The 23,593-nt window shown below is 33.1% G+C and overlaps 1 protein-coding gene across 7 annotated transcripts in view; it reads left to right on the top strand.

Annotated features, from left to right (window-relative positions):
- The window catches only part of pdm3 (POU-domain protein pdm3), a 145,616-nt gene that overhangs the window by 27,170 nt on the left and 94,853 nt on the right, over positions 1-23,593 (top strand). For all 7 annotated transcript variants that reach the window (XM_085194999.1, XM_085194997.1, XM_085194998.1 and 4 more), the window contains one exon: positions 1,048-1,142. In XM_085194999.1, coding sequence (XP_085051125.1) covers positions 1,071-1,142 — 72 coding nt within the window. In that variant the 5' untranslated portion in view covers positions 1,048-1,070. The remainder of the gene's footprint in view (positions 1-1,047; positions 1,143-23,593) is intronic.

The following is a 23,593-nucleotide window of genomic DNA, read 5'->3' as shown; positions in this document are numbered from 1 at the left end:
TTCGGCTTCCCATTCGCATTGATGCCTTGTTTTACTAAAGTGGTCATACGTAAATTAATAATTAATAATTTACAATTATTGCAAGGAATGGGATTGAATTCACAAATGTAGTCTTTATAGCCAGTCAAAGTATTACTAAGCCAAGATATTTCACTAAACTAAACTTAATTTTCTACACAAAAGTAGAAATTACAATATTTTTAAAGTTAAGATATATACTTAATAAGGCCAGTCGTGGCGCAAAGGCTCAAATGTGTGACTGTTAACAGGTTGTGGGTTCAATTTCCCCTCGAGGAAATGAAATATTTAATATTTTCATTTCTTCGCTCTGGTAACAAGGTAAAGCGCGTCATTGAGTTCTACCAATCAACTCAACGGAAAGTGGGGGAAGGAAGTGTCTTAATGGGAACGGAATATCTTAATACTAGGTTCCCAGGTTACATCTGCCTATCCTGCTATATGCGGGATACAGCGCGAAGCTATAAAAAAAGACATATATTAAAAAATATACACTACGAAATTTCAAAGAGCTTTTACACGTCTCATACAAAATTAAAGGGAGTTTTCCTTTCTAATTCGATGAGACTTGGATCTATTTGCAGGCTCATTGGGGTGGGTCAGGGTTTACGTTCTTTTGTAACTCCGCTTGCTATTTTGCGAGGTAACGTTTTCCTTTTTGTGTGTTTCGTACGATCGACTTCTAATCTTTATTTGCGTTTAAGCTTATAGAGGATGTGGTCAGCATATTACTTGTTGTTATTTCACCGTTGTTGCTCAGTTGACGGTATGACTTCATTGTTAGTCAATGATTATAGGTTCTTATTATCCATCTCTGTCATCTTAAAATTGTATGCATTTTTGTTTTAATTGGTTACATAATTTCTTAAAATATACGGAAAGTAGACTCTAGAAAAAATTGGCGAAAAGTGGAGAACGGAGTGTGTACCTCTGTCTATTTGCAACTGCCTACTTAGCGAGATAAAGCGTGAAACTGATTTAATTTTTAATTTTCAAATTAACAACAAATAATTCTAATATAAATTACAGACGAGTCGGGATGCGAGGCTGATATGCTGGAGGGCGAGGGGGGCCGGCACTCGCCGCCCCGGCCGCAGCAAGAGCCCATCAACCTCAAGAATGAGGTGAGTCTCTTAACCTAACCTCTTTACTTATTACAACACATTGTTACCATTTCTACACTCCTACTATACACGTACTTATGGATTTGTATAGAAATCTTGTCTGCTTTTGAGGAGATTATTTTAGAAGGCTTTGTCTAGCTCACTACTTATTTTTTTTTTGTTTTCTTTCTTTTTTTAACTTCATGTTTTATACCTTATATAGCAGAGTGAGGTAGAGAGAAATTAATGTTATGACACTTCTCCACTTTCCGCTGATTTTTTTAAACTTTGCCTGTTGAGTGGTGGAACTCAATATTTCGCTTTGTTTTGTTAGTAAAGCGAAGAAATGAAAATAGTTATTTCGCCCGAGTGGGAATTGAACCCAAAGTGTTTTTGAGCACTTTGTTAGGGGAATTGATGAAAAGAGTGAGTATGAAAGGGAAGAGAAGAAAATATAGTTTTTTATCAGTATCTCATCATAAGTTTCCTATTTATTTCAACACATTGTTTTTATTGTTACACTTCTCTTATACTCGTATTTATAGAATAGCCTTGTCTGCTTTTGAGAAGATTATTTCAGAAGGCTTTGCCTAGCTCACTACTTAATTATAAGTGTTAATCATATTTGTAATTTCAAATTACGAAAGTGACAAAGAAAGAGTTTTCTTATGAGTGTCTCAACTTAATTTCTTTACTCTTACACATTATTTCTACTTTTGCCTAATCTTTTAAATTTTTATGGTTATATTAGAATGTTTTTCTAGCTACTTGTATGTTAAAAAGCTTGTGTATTGTCAAAAAGGGAGTTTTAAGTATTTTTTATACTGATTATTACTACTGACCGATACTAGTCAGGTTTCTATGTTTTGTATGGTGTCCTAAACTTAACGTTACTATTTGTATACAATGCTCAAAGTCATAGTATAGAATAGAATAGTAGTCTTGTCTGCTTTTCAGGAGATTACTTGAGAAGGCTTTGTCTTACAACACCTAGTGTATAGTTTAATAATAGTCATTGTATAATTTTGAATATTTTCTTAGAAAATCGGTATGTTGAGAGAGTAAATTGGGGAGAGATAAAAAGAGAAATAAATATTTAAAGTTAAGTAAAGTTAAATTACAATACAAAAATGGTTACAATATATATAATTTTTTCTTAATATACTAAAAATATTATAAATCAATACTTAAATTTCAATTAACTCAAGTCCTAGAAATTTAAAAGTTTGTAAAGCTATATATAGTTAATATTCGTTCGTATGTTAAAATATTATTTTTACCAACTCATCTAAAAGAAACATAAATACGTGTAAAATATTAGTACAAATCTAAAGTAGGTACATTGTCACGGTCGAAATTTCAAGACAAATTTTATTTTTGTAAATGAGTCAAGCCTCTTGACATTCTGCCTCTTCACTTTATTAAGAAGCATTGTTTATATTTCTTTGTTACGTCTTGAGAAAATTGTTAGACTATTATTATAGCAGAACTAATTCGTTTATTTTCACATTCATTCCAAAAGTGTAGTGTTTACATTCTATCGTTTAATATACTCGTATATCTAAATGTATTATTGCAATTTTTTATGGAGAATATTAATAATTGAGAAACAGTAAAATCTTTATATAATATTGTTATAATAAAGTATTTTTCGTAAATTGCTAGTGTTAGATATGAGTAACGGAACGGAATTTACTTCAGAACACAACACCGCGAGTCTCAAATCAAAGAGGTTTTAGATTCAAAACTGGAATATTTTTTTGAGAAATAAGTATCTTTAAACTTAAACTGAAAAATACGTATACAAATATATATTATAATTTATCTTATGTGTACTGTCCTACTAGAATAAAATATAAGTCTGTTATATTTAAATGTAATATATGTACATATTTTAGACGAAAGTGAAAAAAATTATCTCTTATTGTTTTTTCGCACATTTCTTACTATCCTGCCTAAAATATTATAAGCAAATCAAATTAGAAACCAGATCAAAAATATCAACGATTTAAAATCTTCTTAACCATAAGAAAAAAAAACTGTCACAAGTAATAAAAACACTGTTAATCCGCAAAAGGGCGATACAAACGATCTCAAAAAGAAGGCCGGGGTGCGACCGGAGGCTCACTTTAGTGTGAAATAGGCAGACAATGCCGTTCTACGTCAAAGGAATACGCCGATCATTTAGTTTATAGGCTTTGCTATTTATTGTATATTGAGTTTTTTAAAATGATAGTTTCATTAATTTTAATTTTTTTATTAAGTTCTTATTTCATTTTGTTAGTGAAGATTATATTTTTCAAATTACCGTTTCTTAATTCCCTTGTTATGTTAAAAGTAAGAATGGAAAGCATGAGAAATATATGCAAAAATCTATACTAATATAATAAAGCGGAAGAGTTTGTTTGTTTGTTTGTTTGAACGCTAAGATCTCTGGATCTACTGGTCCGATTTACTTTGTTTTTGTTTTGTATGAAAGCTGCATTCTTCAGAAGTGCTATAGGCTATATAATATTACATTACACATATATACTAATAAATTAAAATATTTTCTAATTTGACATGCAATTTATTCTGCCATGTTAATAACAACCGTCGTCGCTACGCGACCGCGTTCGTTACCGCGTCATTTTGATATTCATTCATCCTTATGAAAATAAATATAATAGTCACTTTTAGCATTTCATCTAGATTTCTATAGAAATTATATTCTTATATTTCAAGCAGGCGTAGCCGCGTCCGGGTCCGCTAGTAATATATAAGCCTACTTAAAAAAGAAATATCGATTGAATTGAAGCAGCAGTTAGAAATTAAATCTCAGAGCTCAATTTAACGCCAAATCAGAAGAACGCCCAACAAAACCACCCAACAGATCCTCAAAACAAACGGCCCCGATGTTTTTCTTCGCAAGCACGTGGCTGAAAGAGTACGAACAAGGACAAAGTTAAGTGCGAATATGCACGCTTAATTTTCAAGTGTTGACCGTCGAGTTAGGCTCGGGCGGTAAAAAGACGAGTCGGCTCAAAAGGTCCTCACGAATGCGCCGAAAGACTAAACATCCACCGCTTCGTTAGTGCTCCCGGAAAAAATTTTTCGAAACCGACCAATCGGCGAGGCACCGGCGCAACCTACTTGCCTCAGAATCTATAGTATCGATTAGTGAGCTTTTTTACCCGCACGCACACACACCGCCGTCGCGGGGGCCAGCCTTTTTAACAATCTTTTTTTCGACCACCCCGTCCTACCCCCGAAACCGCCATGTCCATCGCGCGGATGCAAAGACCACCCCGCTGCCCTCCCCCCCGTATAGCGGCATTGAAAATGGAATTTCCATGAGTGATGGAGTGTCAAACGGGAAGTGCAAAAACGAGAAAAAGTACATTATGTTAATTATTGAACGCGGCCCGTGGGTACTCCGGGTTCGAATTGAGTGTCACGTCGCATTGTCACCGCGTCGCCGTGACGCCGTGACGCCGTGACGCAGTACACTACCTAACTTTACTTTTTGTTTTCTCGTCAACATTAAAAATGTAAGCGCGCGGAATTTTTAGTTACTGAATATATACATTCGCCCAGAAATCCCGAAAAATTAACTTCCATTCCCATGAAATTAGGTCACAGGCTTAGTTTTATAAAAGTATTTAAAAATATAATATAAAATGAATAAATCCTTAAATAAAGATACCCGACCGACCCCCAACCCCTATCACATAAGTTTAAAAAACCGAAATATCAAAACAAAACAAATACATGGAGCGAAATACAAGTTGCTAAGCGCGCTCCCAACATTCCTGTACGTAGGTACTTGTTGTTTTGGCGCCAATTCTTTAGATCGAGTTATCAATGAACTAGAATTAACGCTCTCATTTCTTTTGCTTTTTTCCTTCGATCTAATGCGAAAAAGAAGAGCTATGAATGATATGAATTATGAATCATACTTTCTTTTCTTTGTTTGTCTTATTTATTTGAACAATATTAGGTGCATATAGTATTTTCCCTCTTTTCAAAGATCCCATTTAAATTCCTGCATCTTTAAATCGTTAAGTCTATCGACAAGTGCAATTATCGCGCTTGGATTTCATAATCCTTTAAGCAGTAATCGAAGTTCGACATCGCAACTATACCGACAGACGCTTTACTAATGGAAATCCCGAAAAAATATCGGGAAAAATAGTAAAAAAAGAAAAAAAAACGCAAGCACATTTGAATGAAAATTGGGTGGGGGCGGGCGGCGCGGTCCGGCGGCCGATCGCCTATTATTATTATTATTACTGGCATTATATCTGCATTTTTTCCCGCGCACGGAGGCGCCGCCATGTTTATTTTTCTTCGTTTTTCTTTTTTTCGGGAAATCGGCGGGCGCTGTGGGGGGCTGTGGGGGGGGCACATGTGCGATACAGCTACAGCGAACTATGCGATGTCTACAAGTGGACGAACATTTAAATTGGCTCTCATCAAATATTGACTGCGTGTAGTTTTTTTCATTAACCGGTGGGCTTTTTTGCGAGATTTCCTCTTCGATACAGTATCAATTGGAATCAGCGTTTCCTTTCAAATACCTGGATCGTTAATTTGTAAAATTCAATGAATTAGCTGGGTTTTTAGATAGATTTTTATGGACGTTACCTTCAAAAGTTAGTAGTGTGCAGTTCGCGCTATGTACAAAGCCGAGTGCCAGAGTGGCACATGCCGTACACAATGTTTTTATCGCACCCATCCATCCATATACGTATCCATCCATTGTATCGTGTGTACATTTGTCTGCCTGTTTACTTTAGCGTGTAGTATGAAGAGCATCAGCTCGGCTTGCGCCAACGCTTCCGCGAAACTTGTTGAAGATGCTTAAGGAGTATGCTGCATATATATTCTGTATATACGTACGTGTTAAACCTAATAACGAATATAATTGGAATATTTGCTAGGTGCGATATTAAATAGAAAGAAGCGACACAAAGGCAAGGTGATCAAATTCTACAAAAAATTAACGTTATGAGCGCGCTGCAACGCGGCAAATTTATTATCATTAAAAAATGCAAAAAATCATAATTAAAGGGGTGGCGGTGGGGTGCATCCCATTTTTTATTTTAATTGCCTTGTAAATTTACAAACTTATAGTTAAAATGTCGGGGCGATTCTTTTCCATGTACATTACGCGGTTTGGGTATTTCTAGCCGTGCCGCGGATTGTTTGTGACGCAAAGTGCTTTATGTATTTTAATGTTACGAATGTATTTCGGACAGAAAATAAATTCTTTTTGTACCCATTGACTCTTGCTGTTGCGCACTTTAACGATTTGCTCAACCGAGAGGCTATAGTTTGGGGGCTATTCAATACACACTCGTGTTTTGCACGGAGGTCTACCTATTATTATAAAGACGACAAATTGGAATTATTCGTATTATGATCATGATATACGTATAAATATTTATTGTTTTTAATTAATTTTAAAAATATACTTCTGTTGTTTCGAAGATTTTGTTTTTTTCAATTTTTTTTTCGTTGTAGCCTTAATTATCTTGAATGTATCTCTAGTGTACGTAAGTATCGGTTTCTTCATAAAGAAAAAGTACTTTATAAATTAACATGTAATGAATATTTCAATATTTATTGTCCAAATTTCTTTAAAAAAGCTTTTATTGACAAAAGAAACAAAATTAATGAACTTCGGCACTATTGTAGTTAAATAAAAGTTATTGTTAAAAATTAATTTAGAGTGACGAGTCGAAAAGTAATTTTGGATTAATAGACAAAAGATTTTTTTGAAAGCATACAAATTTAAGCTTGGACTTTCGAATCATCAGAATTCCGGGCTTATCATAAAGGGGTTATTCATATAAGTGTTAATAGTATACCAATAATATTATAATTAATATTGATAAGAAAAACAAAATAATTATAGGGTAACTAGCGGACGCGCGCAGCTTCGCTTGCGTATTTAGGAGTGAATTCTAATAACCCATGAAACATGTGTTCAATGAAATATTTTTAAGAGTCTAAATTTCAAATTTTATAAAAATCGGTGGTGATTTAAAGATTTTTCCATACAAACATTCAACCCCTTATTTGCACCCTTAGGGGGTGCATTCTAGAAAACCATGAAACACATGTTTAATGAAATATTTTTAAGAGTCTAAATATCAAATTTTATAAAAATCGGTGGCGATTTAAGAATTTTTTCATACAAACTTCCAACCCCTTATTTGCACCCTTAGGGGGAGAATTCTAGAAAACGATGAAACACTTGTTCAATTAAATACTTTTAAAAATCTAAATTTCAAATTTTATAAAAATCGGTGCCGATTTAAATTTTTTTCCATACAAACATTGAACCCCTATTTCACCCCTTTAGGGTTAAAATTTTTCAAAATCCCTTCTTAGTGGATGTCCAGATTATGAAAGTAAACTTTTGTCCAAATTTCACGTTTCTACCATCAGCAGTTACGGCTGTGCGTGCGTCTTACCTCAGTCAGTGAGGACAAGTCCTTTTATATATATAGATAAAGACGGACCTGGCGTCCGCAATGTCGTATTAAAATTAATAGAATAAGAACAATAAATAAAAAACAATAAAAATTCTTAAACAAATAATAATATAATCCATATTTTTCATAAAAATATGGCAACACTATGTCCCCAATTCGTCCCTTAAGGTACGAACAAAGCTGTCTATAGCAGAAAAAAACGTTAATTACTTACATTTTTTGATACTTTTTTTTAAACGTACGAGTTATCTTTCATGGCGGAGGGTGAACAACGCAATTGAGTGTCCATTCCCCACTGCGTGCCTTTTAGTAGCAAAATGCACGCTTAATATATGTTGTATAGTTTGTTCAAAATATATTTAATCTGGATACTACTTTTTTAACTTTAGTCTGTTTTTTTTTTTCAAAAATATCTTTTATTAGTTTAGTTAGTTTTGTAAATTTTTCACATTGAGAATTGTTATGGCGTTGTTAAAATTTTTTTTAAAGACCACATTTTTTTTATAATAAGGCTGCATTTTATATCATCGAAACAAATGGGAATGAAACCCACTACCTGTTGTTTAGTCGTTTGCGCCAATGCGCCATAGCAGTTTTATATAGGTAGGTACAAGTATAAGTTAGTTTGGCCGGTCGCCATACATACCGTGTAATCACTCACTTAGTGCTTAATACGGTATGCCTAGCTCTCGTTGTTAGGTTGAAACAAAACAAACGAAATTTTACTAAGTTCTCCATTCTTATATAAATTTATATGAATTGTATGTTTAATATATGGTTTTTAGTAGGACAGAACAGACAAACGACAAAAATTATATAATAACATAAATTAGTTACAACATAACACATTTCACATACTTAACTTTGACTTTTCCATATAAAAATATTACCAAAAAAAAAACCTCCCATACCATATATCAAAAAGTTCAAAACTCCCAAAACTCACTTTTACCACTTTAGTCCGGCGTAACCCCTATGATGTAGCATTAGGGGTTAGAATCGTTATATCTAGGGGGTAACAAATGCTAGTGGCCGGTCAGAGACGGTGATTGATCAAAGTAATTTGTCAGGTTCGCGACGCGGCTGCAAGCATTGCTATTAGCACGTGATTCTAAGTCTAATGCGACCGAATTTAGTTTTAATTACATTGTTGCTATGGTGGTTGCTGTTTTTGTTTTGTATGTAAAGTTTTTAGTTAGGTAATCATATGGAAGCAATCAAAAGATAAAAATGGGTTTAAGTAACTATAATTATGTTTTTAATTTTTATTCTATTTCGATTAGTCAATATAGCTAAATCGAATATTTTAAAAAAAGTAAAGTAATAATTATTTCTTCTGTAAAAGTTTATTCTGCTAATTTTTGAATTTGAGGTAGGTAGCATCATTGGAGACAATGACAAACTTTTTTGACTACTAATAAAAATGTATGTTATTTTATATCTTATCTTATTTTATTTTATACACAGGACTGAATGATGAATATAAAAATAATGTGGACAGGAGTATATGCTTGCTTGTAATAATTTTCAAAACTACTCAAACCGCTATTTCTAGTTCAGCTTCTTTTTAGCTCAATCCCAGCAGATCCTTATGACCTTATCCAATATAATTTAATTGATTGAGCGATTCCATATCTATATATCTATAGAATCTTATATCTGCTATTGCAGATATAACGACAAGTAAAAACAAAAAAAACAAAACAATTTCCTACAATCAATACCTCCTCCAATAATATTCAAACAAATTGTACACTTAATAATAAAACAATTCGCAATAAACATTGAAAGTAACTGTTATTAAAATGCGGTATCACGTACATTTCATATAATACTGGTATTTTTCCATACTTACTAGTACTTGGTATATAGCTCGTTTGTGGTGTTGAGATCTTTTCAATTAACGTTCCACCCTTTCGATTGCGCTTTGTAATGACACACGCGATTGAGATTCAATAAAGATAGGTAGGTCTTGTTTGGTTATCTAAATATGGTGACTTTTTTTTAGCTTCACGCATTTTTATCCCGCATATTAAACGGTAGACAGAGGTTAACCTAATGTTAAGACACTGCGTTTCCTTTCTGTTGATTTCTTGTAGGCATTGTGTGTTGAGCGGCGGACGTCAACGCTGCACTTTTTGCTTTCGTATCAGGACGAAGAACGAAGAGTCGAATCCACAACCTGTAGCGTTTACATTAGAGATTGTTTGATATCATTTATATATTTTATTGATCGTTTAATTAAAAAATATAATAAAAATATATTTTATAAACTAATTATGATTTCAAAAAGTAATCCTTACAAATAAATAAGTAATAATAAAATGTACATAATTACAATATAATTAAATAACTTGAACTCTATTTTTTTTATAATAATTTACTGTACAAGATACTAGCAAAGAAAAGAAGAAAAGAAGCAAAAAAAAATAGATCTTTATTTTTCTTTACACAATAAGATCGTTTTTTTAAAAAAAATAATGAATTTGAAATTCATCCTTTCACATTCACTTTCTTAAGTAACTGTGTCTTTATTTAGGTACATTTTGTATTTGAAGTAACAATCATCAAAGTCTTTCTCACAGTCAGTTTTATAAAAATCTCTACCTCTTTACAACATAATTTTGTTGTAATATACATAGAATATATACCCATGATATAAACATACATTCATATATTCTAAACAAAACAAACACAAAAAAAAAATACATTAGAAACACAAACAAATGTATGTACTCGTATCTAACTGAAAGCTAATCTACAATATGCATACATTGATTCATAATGCTTTTTTTATATTATCCAATTGAAAATGAAATAGTACAAATAATAAAGTTTGATATAAAGTACAAACAACGAACGTACGGTAGGAACATCTCACGAATAAAACGAGTTCGAATCAATAGATCTCATCGAGGAAGAGATAATGGCTTGTCACCTATCAGTGCACCCAATAAGGCAATAATCAGGTCGGCTTAGACGTACGTTTAGAAATGCAAATAATGTGAGTGGTGGGTTTTAGTTTGGTTTAATATTAATATATGCTGGTGGTTGTTTTAATAAATGGGGTTTTTGTTTGTTTTTTTAAAGAGTATTCATTTTGGGTATGATTTTTATTTATCTTTTGCTAAGACTATTAGAAATTTTGTGAAGTGTTTGGATATTGCGATTTTTTTATTACTAAATTTTATTTTCTTGTAAAGTTCTTTATAAATGTGTTATTTACTTGACATTTTACTACTATATTTTTATATATTTATAGACGATATTTGCTTATAAATCAAGTTTTAAGCGTTCTACGGGCGGCGTTCCGCCCGCCCGTTTGCGCGGGGCACCCAGCCCATCCTCTGAAAATGGAACGGCCGATAAAAAAGGTAACGAATTATAAAAAAAACGGAGGCACAATCGCGAGCGCGGATGTGTGGGCGGTGGGAGAAATGAAATGAAATAATGAAAAAAATGGGCAAAAAGCAGTACAAACATGCATTGTCCTGCCGCCCGGCGCCCCCTTAATGAGTGGTGGCGCTGGTGCCCGCTGCGACGTGTGCCCGAAGTACCTGATTATCACCTGATTCAATCAGTATCATATTTTTCGCGGCTTTTGTACTGTCCGACGTAAATTGGGCATAGTTCATATGGTTTATTGGAATGTTTATTGTTAAATAATGTTACTTTTGTATTAACTTCTCTCTATTCAGTGAGTCTAGGTACGTACGTAAAGAGGCCTAGTAGTATTTTTTATTAAAATAGAGATATTGAAAGAAACTCGGCCACGAATCTAGCGAGATTGCTCCAAAATAATTGCCAATCTCACATGAATCATGAGGGTTTTTTCGCTAGATGTGAGATTTAAGATCGGTATAGAAGTTAATTCAGCCCTATAATTGTGGTTTATTCCGCATTGTTGGCTCACGATCACCCGACGAATTAGGCATCAAAAACAGCGGCCGAAATTAATTTGTTTATGCGAAACAAAGGTGGGCACTGGCTGCATGCACCCGTGCTTCGCCCACCTCCCGAAAAAAAGAAAAAAATAGGAAAAAAGGGGGGTAGTGGGGACGGGGACTCCCCCCGCGGCGCGATCGGCATCGGACTTCTTTTTTTAATCGCGTCGCATTCAGAATGGTCGTTTTTGGTAAGCACACACTGCGCATTGCCTATTTTCCAATTTAGATTGCTTTGTATTACCGTCTGAGCGATGCGCAATAGTTTTTGAGGCTCGTGACACGTGAGCGCCGGAAATTAAATTCTATGTAAAATAAAAATTTTGTTCGACTCCGGGGGGTTTTTTCGTCCCTCGCGAGCGGTGAGGGTACTTGATCTTGCTTAATTCGCTTGTTCACCATTCTTTTGCACGAAATGAGAGCTTTATTTCTATCTAAACTTGTATGAATACAAATGTTTTGATACATTCTATTACTTGTATAAAGTAATACATTCAGAATATCCTTAAATTTATTTGTATATTTATTAAACATCTAAATGAGTAAATAACTAATACTTCAAAGAAATCTAAGTCACAAATAAATTGTTTTAAATGTAACAACATAATTAAGATATATCTTATTATTAACACAGTTATTATAATATTAAATAACAAAATAATTATTGATTTCAGAACCTATAATTAAAAACTGGCGCACCATCCGCTATTCCCTTATACAGGCTGTACTTTCTAAACCACAATTTGTACTTCAAATAAACTCGAGCGGACCAATAACTCAAGTATCAAAATTCCTGATAATTAGCCAGCTGAAGCAATAAATATCACCAAGACGATTATTAAGCGGCGACGGCTAATGATAAGGAGGTCCGTTAGACCGAGCGTTAGTCTTGGGGGCGTAATAATATGTTATTTTAATACATATAAATAATAAATTTATATGTATATCTATATAAATATATATAAAGAAAAAAATATATTAAAATTTTCTTAACTAATTTTAAACAAAACAAAAATCTTTTAATAAAGAAATTACCAATAGCAGTCATTACAAGATACTAGCTTCCGTTCTCTTACCGCCTCAGGCTGCTATACTTTTGCACCCTCCTATATAATTAAAACGTAAGTTGTAATTAGAGACTTACAAAGAAATCATTCCGAAACGAAAGATAATATCATTTGGACTCTACTTAAATATATATGCGAGCCGCGATCGTAAAGTTATGTTAGTTTACTATTGTCGCTATCGTATAATAACCCTTTTTATGTATGCGCGTTATAAATTACGCGCTCGCTAGAGAGTGACGAGCACTCGAGTTGTATTAGTAAGTCAATGTATGGTGAATGCTATAATAAAAATTATGTAATTTAGAAACTTTCGAAGTAGAATGATTCATTACTGTATCATTTTAATGCTAGATGTTTTAATTTTAGGTTCTTCTGAGTCTCGAGCTCTTGATGTGTATTATTTCTTCTTTTGGATCGCTTTCTTTTCAATAAACGTAATAGTCTAATATAAATTAGTAGTTTATTATAATTAGAGCTGAAAATAAAAAAATAAAATACTATTCTAAACTATTTTATATTTTTTTGCAAGTGCTTATAGCGGTCTGTATAAATAAAAATGTACGTTAACACTAAACGCCTTTGTATTTTTATACAAAAAGTTTGAAATTTTGTTCCATACAATGCTACTACTTATAGCGTCAATATATAGGTGTCTGGACTCAATCAATATACAGGTTTAATCTATTTTTTCTTTTAATTGATATCTATCTTGACATCTTATTGACTAGTGGACCCGAACGCGGCTACGCCCGCTTGAACTATACGAATATTTATTAAATATATTTATGAAATTATTTTCAGTTTTCAATAGAGAGATACGTTAAGCAAGCTCATTTTGGGTGACCTTTTCTAACAACAAACTTTACAAATCGTTGCTTAGCAACGGTGGTTGTTATAAACATGGCGGAATAAATTGCATGTCAAATTAATAAGTATTTTAATATATTGGTATATATCGAAAATATTACAAATATGAGAAAAAAAAATCCTATGTTCATCCCGAGTCCCTCAAGTATCTCTATATGAGTATTTTATCACAATTAAATTAGCGGTTTGGCCCTGATTGCGTAAAAGACAGACAGACAGACAGACAGACAGACAGACAGACAGACAGACAGACAGACAGACAGACAGACAGAGTTACTTTCGAATTTATAATATAGGTATGGATATACATAAATAAATAAAATATAATCAGAAGACAAAGAAGGCTTGATAGATTATTTCTGGGCGGCATCAAATGTCCGGCGAGTGTAACCACGATATAAATGCGCCTCATTAATCTGCCTAATAACGTCATTACCGGGATACAGTTACGTTCACTATCGTCTGCTTTTTTTAAATTAGTTTCTTAAAATTGCACATTTTTTAATATTTTTTCTTAATTAAATTTTTATTGTTTTTTTTTTAATAATGTATAATTGCTGTTTGGATAAATATTTTGTGTGGAACCTGAATTCCAAACCAGGTCGATAAGTAGCTCGCAACCTTTCTTGGGTGAACTATGAGACGTAAAATCCTGTTTTCGTCTGTTTCCGTAAACATTTTGAATTTTTCCCTCTACACTCCCCAAAGTAAAAAAACGGTTTTATTTTTATTTACTTATTTTATGATTAAAATACGAAATCACCAATGGATTTTCTAATATAAATTTATTAAAATTTTCCACTACGTCTGTTGGTACCTACTTGTGACTTGTGGTTGATACATTTTCCTAACGGTAATGAGGAAATATTAGTTTAATCTACTTGTTACGTCATGAGCCTTATTTTCCTGTCTTAAAGCGAATTATAAGCAATCTTAATCTTCGATTTCTCAACATTTTACATCAAAACTTCAATATACCGTAAAACCGAACACTAAATAATACCCTATATTACTACGCTACTATATATTGTGAAATAACAAAGGAGAATGAAAATGAGGATTCGATCCTTACTCGGGGAAGTGATTATATTAATATTATTTTAATTAACCTGCTTTAAAAAGACATAGCTCAGCGTTGAGTTCCATAATTCAACTAATAACACATCGAATTGGAGTAGAGAGTAAAGAAATGGAGTATTTTAACACTAGGCGTCGGTCTACCCGCCAGCTTTTTTGCGGGAAAACGAGTGCAACTAAAATAAGTGCAAAGTAGATGTATAATAATACTTTCAAACACTATTTCACGTCTCTAGCAAATTAATTTAGCAAATAAGCAATAACAGATTTCTCTAGTGTAGGTACAAACTCGTAACGTGGCTACTTAAAACAATTTTTCCGCGTTCCTAAGCTCTGTCCCGTATCGGCCGGTTAATTGGACCTCAATGATTTATTATCGTTAATTTTATGATAATGAGCCTATGAATAATTTGCGGAACGGCTATTCTGCAAGCCTTTGATATACGAGCACAGTCTTTGCTGGCCAGATCAGTATTGGTTCCCTACTCTACCTTTAATTATAATTTATATATAGGTAAAGCGAATGCCTTGTTTCCGTCGTTGTGTGATTAATGAATATTGTGGACGAAATTGGCGTTAGTGCTGTAAGAAAGTTTTGGTCGCAATGGTTTTAGATTCTATTTCTAATTGGGGGATAATTGATATGAAAATATATGTCTTTTTCTCTGATTTTGTTGGAAACTTAAATTTTATGGATTTTGTAATGTCATTTCGGTTAAAAACTTGTACAGAGTAAAGTTGCGGAACGATATGATCAGTCGACTTTGGAAAATATGAAAAATACGTGTAAATTTGAAAAAAATATACAACGTATTTAAAAAAACAATACTTTTAGAACTAATAGATATAATACATCAAGTAAAATTGACTGTATACTACTTAAAAAAAAACATTTTGTTTATCAAATAAAATTAGCCCTTATATAGGCTTATATTATCCAAGTATTTTATGTAATTTAATGTCAAATTAATATAATTTTATCATTTTATATTAAGAAAATACTTTCAGTACGGACAAGTTAATCTATCCAGATGAGTTGGCAACAGCCCACAGTAGCCTAAACAGGATGCCTCGAGATAAACACGCTCGATAAGTCTAAGAATATGCGGTACACGCGTTTAGTTAATCTTTACTTTATAAGAGTCAAATTGATTTAAGTTTCTAATTATTTAACCATTTTTCGTTAAATTAAATAAAAAACGTTTTTTTTTTATTATAAAAAATTGAATAATTACGAAATTGGGGAACGGAGTGTTTTAACACTATGTTTTCTGTGCCAAACTTGCATTGTGCGGGATACAGCGTGAAGCTACAATATGGTTAATTTTTTATATATTCAAAAATAACGTAATAGTTACATTACATACGGAAATAATTAAAAATATACATATTATATTCTTAGAGAAAGGTCAGTTCACTAACTTAAGTCGCTTTTGACATTTAAAAGTCACTATCTAAACGAAGTCACGACAATCCGCAGGAGAGACAGACTTGAAATGAAATAATCAACACTAATATATGTTGTTATAATTATTATGATTGTATTGCAAAACTACAAATATTATTGTAAACTGTTAAGTTTACTATTTTTAATTATTGAATAAGTTTTTTTTAAATGGTGGGGTAGGAAGAGAGACTACATATTAGCTAACGCTAAGCTAACTAACATATTGATAAAAATAATTTATTAATGAAAATCAAATTAATACAAACCGAAGGCAGAATTAGGATGAATAGCTAGTTCAAAATAATTATATTCAAATTTTCACTCGAATCCAAATAAATTATAAGCAAAAAATCATTTTTAGAAAAAGCTTTTATTTAAACGCTTTAAAAAGGAGAAAATAAAATTTGTCTTTTAAATTTTAACTATCAACTCATAACCTCATTGTACACAATTTATATGATCATAAAAGCTTGTCGCGCGATTTATTTGTGTAACTAAACTAGTGCTAATTTAATTATGTAAAATCTGCTAAGTTTCAATTTTTAAAGTTTCAATTTAATTAAATATTGATTAACGCGACAAGCTTTTATGATCATATAAATTGTGTACAATGAGGTTATGAGTTGATAGTTAAAATTTAAAAGACAAATTTTATTTTCTCCTTTTTAAAGCGTTTAAATAAAAGCTTTTTCTAAAAATGATTTTTTGCTTATAATTTATTTTTTACTTTTTAGCTACCACTGGCTAGGTTTCTCACACTAGAGACATGTACCACGATTCCTCTTCTATGGTTAGAAATGCTGTTGGCGACACTAGACCCTTCCCGATTACAGTGGGGGTTCACCAGGGCTCGACTCTTAGTCCGTTCTTATTCAATGTAGTGCAGCCTCCATGGCTGATGATGTATGCTGACGACATAGCACTCTTTGACGAGAACCGACTGATGCTGGAGCGTAAAGTGAACCTCTGGAAGGGTACGCTTGAGAACGGCGGTCTTAAACTAAATGTGTCGAAGACCGAGTACTTGGCCTGCGGGAGCCCGGACTCGAGCACGATCCTTATAGGTCCTGAGCCAGCCGTTAAGTCAGAAAAGTTCAGGTACCTTGGATCCGTTATGCACGAGTCTGGAGGCATCGATCACGATGTCCATGGCCGGATAAGTGCTGCCTGGGCCAAATGGCGGGAGGTCACTGGTGTGGTCTGTGACCGAAGAAAACCGCCAAGCTCAAGGGACTGATATACAAGAGCATCATACGACCGTTTCTTTTATACGGCAGCGAATGTTGGTCGGCACTATCTCGGCACACTCAGGAGCTTCACGTCACGGAAATGAAGATACTGAGGTGGATGTGCGGCGTAACGCGGTCTGACCGCATACGCAACACATTCGTTCGAGGTAGTTTTGGGGTCCGTGACGTAGCAGATAAGCTCCAAGAGCGCCGCCTGAGATGGTTTGGCCACGTTACGCGCCGGTCTAAGAACTAAGTCGGATGGAAGTGCCTTGCTATATCACTTCCTGGAGTGAGACCTCCTGGACGCCCAAGGAAGCGCTGGTTGGATGTCGTGATGCCGGATATGAGAGCCAATGGTCTAACCACTGAGGACGCTAAAGACCGCGCAAAGTGGAGTAGGTTGAGTAGGAAGGCAGACCCTGGCAATAGCCGGGATTAATGCCAGGAGGAAGAAGGTTTCTCAAACTAGATGTCATATTATTTTTCTAATTATTCTCGGCAAGCCCTTTCATTTGATACCCGTATTGCAGATGTGCATAAATAATAACTATTCCGCCATCTTAGATGTTCCGCCATATTGGATTTAGAAAAACGTCACATTTTTCGAGTTACTCTCAACGAGCCCTTTCAATAGATATCCATATTGTAGAAGTAGACTAAAATTAACTCTTCGGCTATCTTGGATGGTCCGCCATATTGGATTTAGAATGACGTTAGATTATTTTTCGAGTTGCTCTCAATGAGCCCTTTCATTTGATATCCATATTGCAGAATTGCAAAAATAATAACTATTCGTTCATCTTGGATGGTCCCCCATATTGGATTTAGAATGACGTCACATTATTTCCCAAGTTGCTCTCAAGAAGCCCTTTCATTTGATACCCATATTATAGAAGTGCATTAAATATAACTATTCCGCCATCTTGGATGGTCCGCCTTATTAGATTTAGAATCACGTCACATCATTTTTCAAGTTGCTCTTAAGAAGCCCTTTCATTTGATACCCGTAATATACAAGTGCATCAAAAATAACTATTCTGTTACTTTGGATGGTTCGCCATATTGGATTCAGAATGACGTTACACTATTTTTCCAGTTACTCTCAACAAGCTCGTTCATTTGATACCCAAATTATAGAAGTTCATGAAATATAACTATTCCGCCATCCTGGATGGTCCGCCATATTGTATTTAGAATAAAGTCACAAACCTTATCGTGCATTGTCATCCAAACCAATAGTGTATACAAAATTTCAGCTCAATCGTACGAACATACCTTTCATTATATGAAAGCACAAAAAACTTGAATCGTGACGATTCTATTGGATCTCAAGTGATGTCACATTATTTTTCTAATAGTTCTCGGCAAGATCTTTCATTTGATACCCATATTGCAGAAGTGCATAAATAATAACTATTCCGCCATCTTAGATGTTCCGCCATATTGGATTTAGTATAACGTCACATTATTTTTAGAGTTACGGTCAACGACCCATTTCATTTAATATCTATATTGTAGAAGTAGACCAAATAGATACTCGGCTATCTTCATTATCCTCCTTATGGGATTTAGAATGACATCACATTATTTTTCGAGTTGCTCTCAACGAGCTCTTTCATTTGATACCCATATTGTAGAAGTACATTAAAAATAACTATTCCGCCATCTTGCATGGTCCGCCATATTAGATTTAGAATGACGTCACATTTTTTATCGTGCATTGTCATCCAAAGTAAACGTGTATACAAAATTTCAACTCAATCGGTTGACGATATCTACTTCAAAATTGAGCTCCAAGATTTCACCCGAACCCACATACATACATTGCAAGTTAAATAAAAGCTTTTAAAAAGGATGTACGTTGTCACAATTTCTCGGTGCCGTTGCAATAGCACCTCTATTAATCACTTAATAAGAGTCACGGACGCCATAATAATCTATAATAATCTATATTCTTGTATCAGAACGGGAGCGGATTGTAATAAGTTGCCGGTAATTTATGTTACACGCAATTAAAGTGAGATTGTAGCGAGCCTACTCTAACTCGCTTTGTAGGTTAAGATGTGGTGCAATAGGGGGCTATAGATGAATGTAGTAGATTCAAATTTGGGTAGAGATATTTTTTTTCTTTGTTACATAGACAATTTTTTATTAATTTTTAGTAATATACTTGTATATATTGGAAAATAATACAGAAACAATATTTTAAAATTAAGAAGTTCTGAACAAAACACACAAAATTAACACGTTTTCAAAAAAACATTCAACTAAATTAAATTCTACTCATACAAATTAATCATCTAACTAAAATATAATTCCATATTTATATATATTAAGTAATATTCACAGCAAGCTTTCATATTAATAAACAGATAGTCCACCAGTAATACGGTAACGATAAGAAATGAGGCACTGCTAAAAGCACCTATTACGTATTTTGTCTTAATTTATCTACCTTTCCAACTACCGTAGGCTAATCCTAATAGCAACTAATGCTAATGCTAATGCATTGTCATAGCTGATACAATGCTTATAAAATTCACAATCAAATATCTTAAAGGCAGCCCACGCTTCTCTGTAATAGCCGATACGTTTCCTGTCAATAAATGAGATAGAATGTATCTAAATATATACAAATATACGTTATAGCTTAAATAAATAGACTAGTTCATTAAATGTTCTAATACATACTAGCGCAAGATCCCAGAGCTGCTAGATCTCAAAATTTCAGCTTTGCTAAAATGACGTAGGTCTGGGGGCCCTCGGATCTCGATCTATAAGTATCGTTAATATTATTTTGTTACGGTCGAAGTAACGCTTTTCTTATTGATATTTTCGCAATCGTAATCTAGTCGCTATAGGTAGTGGTATAGTAAGAAAGCGTCTATACATTCAATATCTTCGAATGTTTGCACTATAATAATAAATAAAAAAATAAAAAGTATTTTTATTGACAACATTCACTTTACATTTTATGGGCTACTAGCTCCTAAGTAAGAATAAACTGTGTTTTAGTGACTTCCCTGTTTTGAACATAAACTTAGGTGTTATTGTCGCAAGCCAAATAATGAAATAAAAACAAAGAAATTAATAAAATAAAGGTGTGTGTTTTAGTTTGCTAGGTGTGTGTGTGTGTGTGTTATGAGTGTGTGTGTGTGTGTGCGTGTGTGTATGTGTGCATGTGTTGTGTCAACTACTATATTATATATATTTGGTGCTTTATTTTTGTATCATCATCAATCTTCAGTGTTTGTGTAATCTAGTGTCATTAACCAGTCTATAATTTTTCTCTTAGCAGTGTATTTATTGCATGTTCTAATAGATAAAATTTTGTCAGCCTTACTATATAATGGGGCTATGAATTCATAGCTACGACGGGCCAAAGTGGATTTTACTCTAGGGAATTCATATTTGTATAATCTTTTGGGTGCTGTTGGGGTTTTGGTAGCAGTAGTGCAATGGTATCTTAAAATACATTTACTTATAAATAATTGACGAACGTTTAATGTGTCAGCCATATTGTAGACTAAGACCGTTGGGTGACGAAATGATAAGCCCATAGCCACTTTCAGTACAGTGCGCTGTGCTCGTTCTAAGGTAACAATAACAGATTTGGCAGCTCATCCCCATGTAATATAATCAAATATTTGTTTTTTTTTCACGTATAAAAGAATATCAATATACTCCGTTTTCCGCCCAATTTCAAAATACTTATTTGCCAGAGCAAGGAAGTGAAACAATTTATTTCACCGAATGGGAATCGATTTTTTTCCTCCCTGATTAGAAAAAAAATATGCGAAATAAAATTAGCACGCACGACATGCACGCAAAGTTTGATTTCAACTTGTAATATTTTAAAGGCAAATTTATTGACAAGAAAATTTTCTTTTTAAATATAAAAAATATATATAAATGGACCAATCGATATTCATAAAAAAATCTATAATTTGGAACTGAGAACTCTTAATTTTAATTAGATAATGAACGAAATTAATGTATACCAACATGCGATTACGAACTAACTAACCGATATTGAAATTACCGTACTTGAGATATTGAAAATAAAACTTCGTAATTAGTTATTTTATTAAGGTAAACATGCAAACATGTTATTAATATAAAAAAATACCTTCAATAATATATTGCAATGTAATTTCTGTTTTTTTAAATTTATATATACGTAGGTATAGGAATTTACACAAGTATTAAATTAAATATACCTGCAATAAATATTCCACACGTAGCCTACATAGATAGACTATAATGTGGCGTGGAAATATATGTATTGTTAGCAAACGGAAGCGGTTAACGTTTTTAACAAAACAAGAAAAAAACACATATAGCCTATATATTTCTAAATTATTCAGAACGAGATTCTACGTAACTGTAATAAGTGATATGTATCACCTAATAAGACCAGGTAAACGCGACTGATGTAGGTTTGATTCCCGATTCTCGATATTTTCCTCTACCCACCATATATACGGAACACAACACAAAACTAAATCCACAATAAATAACTTTTTACTGCATATTAGACGTATATATTGCAAAACTACAGTTGCATTTGTCCGATCTTCGTTTCTAATCAATATGCAAAGATTGCGTGCGCCCGCGTCGCGTCGGCTTCCCGCCTTTTTATTTAATTAATTTTGTTACTTTCGTTTTTTAATTAGTTAATGTAATGTTATCGTACTTCTTTTGGCTTATAAATATTCGTGAAATACGAAAATAGCTTGTTTTTTTTAGATATTTTTTTTTATATGAATAATGTGATTTATATGTTTACAAATATGACGCTTTCTTGGTTATGCTATACTCACCTCGTATATCTATTTCTTGGTTATGCTATACTCACCTCGTATTAGAAAAATATTTGAGTAATACAATTTTACCTACATTACGTAATTAGTAATAAAAGTTTCTTTCCAATTATTAAGAATAATAGATAGGTAAGTAATAAGATATTTATCTTATTTTTATTAAAAATATTGTGAACATATTAAAATAAGTATTTCATCATACTGCATTATTAATAAAATGTAAGTACCAACCTAAAAACTACAAAATTAATTAATCATATTCTCGTTTATTTTTTTTCTTATGTTTTATCAAAAACGCTAACACGATTCACATTCAAATTATTATTTTACACTTATTACACTCTCATTAAATGTACGATTGTATGTATGTACGTATTTCGTAATAAAATATAAGTAAAGTAATAAGTTTTTGAGTATTTTCAAAGATAATTTTCGCTTAATTAACCAAACTAAACGCGGCCGTGTGCTTAAACCTGTTTTTGTTAATTAAAATATAATTTATATCTCCGTCTGATCAGCGCACTTGTATACATAATTTATTGACTTAATATGTTCTTAACTTTAATTATGTGGGACACGGGAGACGTTTTTAGGGTTCCTTTGGGTGTGAAAGGCGTTTCTGATAGTAGTATTTAGTTTCTTATTATCCTCTTTTACCTGGCGTTAATCCAGGTGTATGATAGAGTCTACCTTCCAACTCAAGCTTTTTCACTTTGCATGATATTTAACATTATTCGTGGACTAAGGTCCATTGGTCCTCATATCAATTAATTTACATATTTTGTCACGTTTTGGCATAACTTATCTTTAACTTTATTCTTCGAAGCTCTTCGAACTTATCCGCTACGTCACGGACCTTTAGCTTTCTATTACTATTTACTATTACCTGTCACCAAATTATTTTATTAATATACTAGCGGACGCGCGCAGCTTCGCTTACGTATTTAGAGGTGAATTCTAATAAACCATGAAACATGTGTTCAATGAAATATTTTTAAGAGTCTAAATTTCAAATTTTATAAAAATCGGTGGCGATTTAAGAATTTTTCCATACAAACTTTCAACCCCTTATTTGCACCCTTATGGAAAGAATTCTAGAAAACCATGAAACACGTGTTCAATTAAATACTTTTAAGAGTCTGAATTTCAAATTTTATAAGAATCGGTGCTGATTTCAATTTTTTTCCATACAAACTTTCAACCCCTATTTCGCCCCTTTAGGGTTAAAATTTTCCGAAATCCCTTCTTAGTGGATGTCCAGGTTACGAAAGTAAACATCTGTTCAAATTTCATGTTTCTACCATGAGCGGTTACGGCTGTGCGTGCGTCTTACCTCAGTCAGTGAGGACAAGTCCTTTTATATATATAGATATTACAAATTAAAAACCCTAATTAAGATACATACTTAAGATAATATGTGTGGCTGTCATGGTGCAGGGGCCCAAGCGTGAAACTGTGGACGGGACGGTTATGGAATCGATTCTCACTTGAATGAAATACTTGAATAGCTAATGAAAAAGTTAATATTTTAAT

This window comes from Heliconius melpomene, chromosome 12, assembly GCF_056956725.1.
Source record: "Heliconius melpomene rosina isolate 202511_hmr_F chromosome 12, ASM5695672v1, whole genome shotgun sequence".
NCBI lineage: Eukaryota > Metazoa > Arthropoda > Insecta > Lepidoptera > Nymphalidae > Heliconius > Heliconius melpomene.
Note: the sequence above shows the minus strand (reverse complement) of the source record. Positions and strands in the feature narration are given on the sequence as shown.